Source organism: Helianthus annuus, chromosome 7, assembly GCF_002127325.2.
Source record: "Helianthus annuus cultivar XRQ/B chromosome 7, HanXRQr2.0-SUNRISE, whole genome shotgun sequence".
Taxonomy (NCBI): Eukaryota; Viridiplantae; Streptophyta; class Magnoliopsida; order Asterales; family Asteraceae; genus Helianthus; species Helianthus annuus.
In genome coordinates, this window is record NC_035439.2 from 44,400,928 (window position 1) to 44,409,717 (window position 8,790).

At 34.3% G+C, this 8,790-nt stretch overlaps 1 protein-coding gene across 4 annotated transcripts; it reads left to right on the forward strand.

Moving 5' to 3' along the window:
• The first annotated feature begins 384 nt into the window (after nucleotides 1-384).
• LOC110910666 (protein SENSITIVE TO UV 2) lies at nucleotides 385-7,769 on the forward strand. 4 transcript variants are annotated; one of them, XM_022155274.2, is made up of 11 exons: nucleotides 385-896; nucleotides 1,410-1,528; nucleotides 1,869-1,924; nucleotides 2,267-2,520; nucleotides 2,635-2,703; nucleotides 2,788-2,870; nucleotides 2,978-3,199; nucleotides 3,268-3,392; nucleotides 3,646-3,770; nucleotides 6,869-7,065; nucleotides 7,201-7,769. In XM_022155274.2, exons 1-11 carry the CDS (start codon nucleotides 516-518, stop codon nucleotides 7,499-7,501), a joined length of 1,932 nt encoding a protein of 643 aa, XP_022010966.1. In that variant the 5' UTR covers nucleotides 385-515; the 3' UTR covers nucleotides 7,502-7,769. The 4 variants fall into 4 exon arrangements, with proteins under 4 accessions (XP_022010966.1, XP_022010969.1, XP_022010964.1 ...); XM_022155277.2 differs by having other exon boundaries at nucleotides 395-896; nucleotides 3,286-3,392; XM_022155272.1 differs by having other exon boundaries at nucleotides 407-896; nucleotides 2,267-2,538.
• The last annotated feature ends 1,021 nt before the right edge of the window (nucleotides 7,770-8,790 follow it).

The following is an 8,790-nucleotide window of genomic DNA, read 5'->3' on the forward strand; positions in this document are numbered from 1 at the left end:
TATATATATAAATATATATATATATATATATATATATATATATATATATATATATCTAAAACATATTTTGTTACATAATAATCGTGAAAATAACGAAATAATAAAAAAAACTTGAGTAATTGTATTAATAATCTCTTAAATATTAAAGAACTTTGTAATTATCAAAAATAGCCCCTAAGGTATATAATGACCTAATTAGCCTTACACTTAACTGCAAAAAAGTAACAAAGTTAATGTCAGGAGTCAAAACCATTATAAAAATTGCAACCTCGGGGTCTGATATATTATAGGATTATTTTTGGGCTGAAATGGTTAAACTGTTTAAATCACAGGGGCCAAAACAGTAATTTACTCTAAATAAATAAAAAAAAACATAAATAAATAAATTGTTTTGAAAGCAGGCAGGGGTAGTGAAGGGGGTAGTAGAATCTTGAAAAGGAAAAAGTAGGTCAGGTGAGGTCAGGTCATCCCCCAAATGAAATGAGACTATAATCTGGAATTCGAATCAATCAAGAATGGCGGATGATGATCAAGAGAATTCGAATCAATCAAGAATGGCGGATGATGATCAAGAGAATTCGAATCAATCAAGAATGGCGGATGATCAAGAGAAGTCGAATCAATCAAGAGCGGCGGATGATCAAGATTTTGATTTTGATTTTTGGGATGACGACTTCGTGAATGAAGCCATCCAACTCACTGAAGCCGCTGCTTGCAGCTCCTCTTCAAACCCTACTCAACCACCGCAGCAGCAGCAAGTGTTCCGGCCGCCTCCGCAGTCCGTGATCAGTTATTCTCCTCCCAGAGAGTTGTCTCAGCGAGTCAAGCAACAAGATTCCGATAAGGCTTTCCATGAGGATAAATGTTCCAAGCAGCAAGAAATTAATCGCTTGAAGGTTCTTTCTTTAATACTTACTACACACGACCCATACATACTTGCTTCATTTACTTATTATTATCATTAACATAACATTCTACGTGCCTCATTTTAGCAATCACGTTGCTTGCTTGCTTGCTTGTGACAGACACAATTACCAGTTTTTTTTTTTTTTTTTTTTTTTTTTTTTTTTTTTTTTTTTTATGAATTGGGAAGAGTGTCCAAGGTGCTTGCTAATTTGGTATGTTCTATTGCTCTTTTTCGCCATATCGACAAGGCACTTAATGGAAACGGTTCTATGTTTTAGGTATCATGAATTGAATAGGAATAGGAAATAGTAAATAAAGGCAATTGAATTGTTTGTTTGTTTGTTTTACTTTCCGCTATCAACTGTTTAAACCTAATTTTATTCAACTTGATGTTACAAGTAGTTGATTTTGGTTTTGGAAGTACTACATATCTTATGTTCTAAAATTTGTCTATCAGATGGTGTTTGTTTGTTTGTACTTAATGATTGTTTTTACACTTCCAGGAACAAGAGTGTTCGGAGCTTAAGAAGGATAGAGAAAAGAACGAGAAGCATCTTAGACCGGTTCTTCCAGTTAATGGATCTGAAGATGCCGAAACTTTTGGTACAAACAAGTCAACTCTGTGAGTATTATTATTGTCTTAAATACTGTTACAAGTCTCTTATAGTTAAACCATTGACTCTTCTTCATGTACATTGATGTATGCCAACTTTCATTTGATACATGCATAAGCCCTGTATAAATTCAAAAGTTAAAAGAGGACCTGGAACAATAATGAATGCTGATACTTTTGTTTTAGTCATGTCTATCAACTCTACTTTTAGCCCAAAAACACTGTTTTATTCAGTTTTCTTGTAACACTACAGATTAATTTTCACAACTATGTGGGTTATTTGATGATGTGTATTATGTTGAGGTACTTTTGTGTTCTCCCAGATTTATAGTAGTTAATGTGGCCGCAGGAAAAATAAAGATCCTGTTGAAGACTCTTCTGTCAGTCTTCTAAAGACTAAAGGAGGTACTTAAATTGATTAATCTTTAGTTTTATCGAGGATAGAACTTTTAATGCTGTTTCAATACATATGGGCCGGCTCAGAGTTGAGATCATTTTTTATTACTAATAATGGGTCTGTCATAGTATAAAGGAAGACGGTTCGAAGTCGCCGACTTTATGCATAACACAATCTGAAGCTTTATGATGACGTGAAAACTGTCTTTTTATTGAAACAATATAACCTTTGTCTATCTTATTTGACACACCGATAATAAAAATTTTTGTAACATAGGTTTCAAATCTCTGCTAACATGGTTGAAGCTTTTCGATACTAATTTTATTCAATTGTATGTTACCTTTGATTAGGGGTGGGAGTTCATACTGATTTGGCGATAAAGAAGAATATATCAGTTTCAAGAAAGTTGGCAGGCATTTGGGAACCAGAATCAAGAAGCAACCTTGTTTCCAAGTTATTTGTGGCTTGTGAAGCAGATTTACAGATTCTGTTTGGATTCTTAGGTTTGAACATAATACCATCTACTACTAAAATGGCTTCAAATCATTGCATTCAGTCTGCTGAAGCTGCAAAAGTGTCCCATCTCTACATAACATTAACAAAGGTAGGTATTGAATTACAGGTATTCATCTTCTGTCTGTTAGAAGATTATATTATTTTGTATTATTCAAATGTTTGTTTGCTGGTTATGACTGACTGACAATTGTTACTTGTGCAGATTAGTTATGATACAGGAAAATTGGGCGATTTGTTAGAAGCATTGGTTGATCTCTGTTGTCTTCAAAATGTGAGTTTGTAAATTTTTATGCCCCCGGTAAAAAAACAGTTTTGGGCTTTATGTTGCTTAGCAGCTGAAGTTGTTGTTCCACAGATGATGATTGTTCACAGATCTCTTTGCGTACTGCATGTGGTTTTGAAACACATTTTGAATATGGAAAACAAATTGTGCCGCAGGTATAGTTTTCCTCGAACTCAATAAAATGTTGATTTTTATGTTTATATTCATCTGCGGTCTCCGCCTTATGAACTTTGGTTTGATCTTTCCAGTGTACTGTGCTCAGGGACAATGTCATTATCACCGTGAATAGAAGCTCTGAAACGGTTCTCACAAGTGCTAGGAAGGAATCACAGCCATTGATTTCATGTTCCAAGTGGTTTTCTCTTTTTCAAAGAATGCATCAAGTTGTCAGGAGGAGACAGTGTGAAGAAAATATAAGAGTGGAGGCGGTTTCTATCATGAATATTCTTCTTTTGAGAACTGATGCTTATACGGAAAGGGAGATGTAAGTGTTTTATTTATTGTCTATTGCTGTTTGCCAGCGTCTGACATTTTGTTATAACCTTTTTGAAGTTTGTTATGTGAAGGTAGGTATGGAGAGGTGTCGGTCTTTGAAAGTATCCCTCAGCTATTAAGAAAAGAAGCTGGGCTTGGTGTGCAAAAGCAAGCCGTGCATCTTCTCTACCTTCTCTTAAATTGTAAGCTAATCTCTTCACTCGTCGGGTAGTTTTAATCATTTTGGTAGCAACCCATGATTTTGAGTTTTTCGGATGCACCATCTTTCTGCTCTGCCCATGATTTATTTTTGTTTTGAATTTGATATTAATAATTGTGGTGCTATATCCGTAAACAAAGTTTTACTATATTTGAATTAATAGATTGTAATTTAACTTTGATCAATGTAGTTACCAGCAAGCAACTGAAGTTGTTTTTATTTTTCTTCTTGTGAAGGTCCGAGTTTAATGTTGATGTTCTGTTCCTCTTCTAAAGAAGAGGGGACGAGTGCTGCATTTCAAGTACTAGATGGTTTAGCTGATTGTCTAGCTTGTCATGGAAATGGCGCACCCACAAACTTGGTATGTTATGTTTATTCTTTCTTCTATCCCTGGTCGTTTATTTTTTAAGATCATATATGATTGAAAAAGTCGTAACACCCATATTTTGTTACCAACGATAATCGTATCACTTTGTTAATTTCCCAAAATAGAAAACGTCATAGTTATCAAATGCGCTAGGCGCACTCTAGGCGCATAGGCCTCGCCTGTCGCCTAGGCGAGAAGCGAAAAAAAAGCGCGGGCCTGAGAAAAATAAAGCGCAAGCAAATAAAAACATAAAAAAATAATATTATGTATTGAAAAAACACTTTCTTAAAATTCCTAAAGTATTCAAATACCATAATCCTTATAATAAAACCAAAATCATTATGAATCACCAAAATATTCCAAAACCAAATTGTTCAAACTTGAAAACAATTAAACAAATAAAGTTCAAAAAGTAAATTAAATCATAAATAATTTATATGAAGCAATGAGAATGGTTGAATATACTGCATAATCCTCATAAGGTCAAAATATACTTTGTAGTATTGCATGTTTTTCCCGCAAAAAAAAAAAAAAAAAAAAAATAGCAGAAGATTATGAACGTTGTTTTATCATATTAGGTTCTTATTTGAATAACAAGATATGATATCTCTAACTTTTTTAAATTTCAAATATATTTTTTTTTAAAGATGTATAAGATTTGATTTGATTGAGATATGATTTCCAGAAAATAGATAAATACCTATAAATATCATCTGGTATATGTGTATAAGAGATAGGATTTCAAAAAAAAAATCACGGGGCTTTTTTTACCTAGGAGGGAAAAGCGCATACAGGTCGACTCGCCCAGAAATATCGCCTAGGCGGGAAAAGCGATCGCTTTTGATAATTCTGGAAAACGTAATGGAAGACTAGAAGGCTCTTATGGATGTACACTTACTATTTACTATTAACTAGTTCGTTGAAGTTTTAAACTGATACTTACAATTCAAAAGTGGGTTGCAAGTTGTGGTCCAATCAATGACAAGATAAACCATCTGATTAATCTTTTTTGGTGTTTTATTTGAAGTATACACCATAAATACATTAGCAAAAGTCAAAAAGTTGTAACTTGAAAATGTTTCGAAAACAATTCAAAAATAATTGTGAAATTGTTTTTGAGGCCATCACACAGGCTACATTGCCTCTAAACCCTCTTTTTACCGTAGGATAGCAATACATACTCAACCCTTCTTAACTCTAAACCAATTTTCCTTGCCGATTTAATTTTCCACTATTCATCAATATGCTTTGTGTAATTCATTAAGCTTTATGCAGTTCAACCTACTAGTTTTTTTTTTTTTTTTTTTTTTAAGATTAGGAATTTAATCCTCGTGTATTAATGTGAATGGCACTTGACTTGCGCACTCAAATCCTATCAAATTCACCTGAAGCAAACATTAATATATACGAAATGAGTTATTCTACATATTCATGTTCACTATTGCAACTCAGCTCATTGATCAAATCAAGAGTCAAGACCATGGTTAGGAAGCTAAAATATGGCAATATCTTCCTAATCAGTTAATGGGAATTTAATGTTTGGTTCGCGGAATGATTTGGCATTGGAATTGGAATTTGTATAGGAATTAGAATTTAAAGGAATTGGATTTGGAATTTAAACATTCCAATTGGAATTGGAAATTGTTGGAATTGGAATCTCAATTCCATTTTTGTTGTGTTTGGTTGTCAAATGAGTCGAAACGGTTCGGATCGAAACCAGTATGGGTCGAAGTACAAGTTGAAACGGTACGGGTTGAAACGGTGCGGGTCGAAACGGTCAAAGATTCCAATGAATTTACTTTAGTTCATTCACATATAGGAAGGATTTTGAATTCCTTTAGGTAGCGTTCGTTTCATGGAATGGAATGGAATTAGGAAGTTTTTCTTTGTAAAATTGATCTTGGTTGGGGGAGGGAGGAATTTGAAATCCAATGAATTTCTTTAATCAATGAAATTTGTGACTATTTCAACATTCCATTCCATTCCTTCATTAGAGTGAAGGATTTCTAAGGAATGTTGAAATAGTCACAAATTTCATTAGAGTGAAGGATTTCAAATTCCTCCCTCCCCCAACCAAGATCAATTTTACAAAGAAAAACTTCCTAATTCCATTCCATTCCATGACATGAAACGAACGCTACCTTAGTTAAAGGAATTTGAAGGAATTCATGCCTAATTCCAATTCCATTGTCAACCAAACACATGAAGATTGGAATTGGGATTCCAATTCCATCAAATTCTGTGAACCAAACATCTTAAGAGATGGAATTCAAATTCCAATTCCATTAATTCCTGCGAACCAAACGTCCCCTAAGTTCTCAAGTGAGTGAGGATCAAACAGTTAAACCCTAATTCACGACATCAAGTCCTTAAATACCACTTATGGAAACATATCTTCAAGTCAGTAAAGATCTTGAGTTTCTAATTTTAGTTTTGTGGAAGCTAATCATCAACTCATTGAGAATTCAAAACATCTAGTTCACCTTAGCTTACATTTTCTAAAATCATAGGTCTAGAACCAGTACGTAATGTATCAAACAAAAAACATAAGCTTATTCAGTTTGTAACTTACTTGCTTAGAAAGTGAGATTATTTGGCAAATAAATCACACAAGTCCTTAAAACCAACATTTCGTGTAAATTTTACCCCCTCTAGCAAGTTCAGCTTCCCTTTTAGTCAATCTTTGCCCAAAAACATTCGAACACCTACTACAATTTATACAACCATGGAGTGAAGTGATCCTGTGAAGCGGCTTGAGGGCATTCACTTTTTTCCCGTTAAATAAATCTACAAGTTATGTTAATATCGGGTGCCTTCACCTAATGCCTCGATATCGGGAGCCTAAGCTTCTCAAGCCTTTTAAAACAAAGATTCATTCCAATATCAATAAGTTTGACGATATCAATAAGATTCATTCCAGTTCTACTCTAGTAAACCAAAATCAACTAATGGCAGGTCATTTTTAGGTGGGTAATATGGTTGCCTCAAGACCGATCTCTAGATGTTTTTTTCTTCAATATTCATTATTGTATCTTCAGGATGTTTGTAGATCTTTAACAGAGTCAATGGTCTTGTATCTTTAAAACATTCAGGTCTTGAAACTTCAACGGAATACCATCGTTCTGCTGGCCTTTTTAGCATCCTCCGGGAGAAGTGGCTTTGAAATTTTGCTGGGACGTAATCTTTCTAGAAGGACCAATTTTCTTTACTTAATTCTGCAAATTATGGCATCTGAAATCGATGTGGAGACATCTGAGCGTATTCAGCCTCCCGAAGACTCCAGAGAAAGGTAATCCAATCCAACTTCATTTTCAATTCAATATAGGGCGTGCTTAATTACAACCAATGATCCGATTGTGGTGGTTATTTAACATCACACAATCCGTTTTATTATAGTAACATCTCTCATTGAAATTTTGTGCAGAACGTTACTCATCCGGGAAGCACTTATTCTTCTAAATAGACTCGTGTCAAATTCCCAATACTCGGCTCCAGTTTTACGGCTTCTTACAAACAGAAGAGACATGGCTATCTTGACAGTTGACATTGCTAGTCGGTTATCGAGGAAAAATAAATGGCTGTGGCAATCTGACACCATGACCAGACAGATGAGGGAGTCAGAAATTGTGGATTTGGCTCGGATTTTCAAGAAGAGAGTGTTTACTTTCTTAGAGATGCCACATGATAAATGGAGACAGATGAAAGAAGAAGATTTTGGAAACTAGCTTTTGGGGTTGGTTGGCTTGTATGACTTAGTGTATTAATGTAAGCCTTTTTTTTACTGTCAGTAAAAACTCATGTGATCCCTCCCTCCCATCTATCTATATTTTGTTAATGTTGGTAGGTGGGCTTCAGGCAGGAAAACAGTAGAATCTGAATTCGAAATGAACTGGATTCGGATCGAACGATGTTTAACCTTTAGTTTCATTGTATTGTGTATATCACCTTCTCAGTTTTTCTCTTTTAAAAACAGATTTGACTTTCCCATGATGATTCAACTTTTTTCGGAATTGTACTACACAAGTTATTTGCATTGACAAACTATTTAAATTTAAATATAAGTAGTTTAATTAAAGTTTATCGAAAAGATTTTAAAGTTGAAACTGGAAAGTAGCATACAAAAGATGATGGCGTTGTGTTGCATGTTCAATTGCATTTATAGCACGATCAGGATGAGGTGAGGTTCATGGCCATGAACGTCACCCACTCAACTTTAAAAAAGATTTAAAGCTTTTGGGACCGATGGTGCCATTATTCGTGTTTAGTCACAAATTTGAACTATTAATTTTTAATTAGTTAGAAAAATAAAACTTTCAAATCAACCCAACCAGTAACTAACTAAAAATCACTTATTATGACTATTGACTAAAAATCACTTATTATGATCAGAACTATTTTTACCACTTGCTTACAGTCTACAACTTAGCATGTATACACACAAAGAAACTTAACCTAGTGATGCCACGTGTGTTGGCGGCGATTGCAATGCCGTCACAAAATGACGGTTGCAACTAGAGGTGTACAAATCGGTTTTTTTTCAAAAACCGGTTCCGGTTATTAACCGAACCGGTATTTTTCATCAAAAACAAAAATCGGTTTTTTTATAACCACTTTCGGTTATTAACCGGTTTTTTTTTTACTAAAAACAATAACCGGCCCAACCGGTTAGGGCAGTGACGGAACTAGAACATTAACTTAGGGGTATCAAAAAAAAAAATTACCATGCAATCATACAATATTAAAAAAAATGATGATAAATAAATAAAGTAAAACAAATACCTAATAGATTTGTCCTGTTCTTTTTTTCATAGCTTGAAATCGTTCCATCACATCGTCGTCTTTTACTTCACGTAAAAAAATCCTTTTCGACCGCACAAACCATAGCATTGTTCAAAAATTTCGGGCCCATTCAATTGCGTAAATCCGTCTTGACAAGCTTCAATTTCGAAAAACATCTTTCAACGGATAGGGTTGCAACCGGTAAAATCAAATCTGCCGCCCATTCAATCTTCAA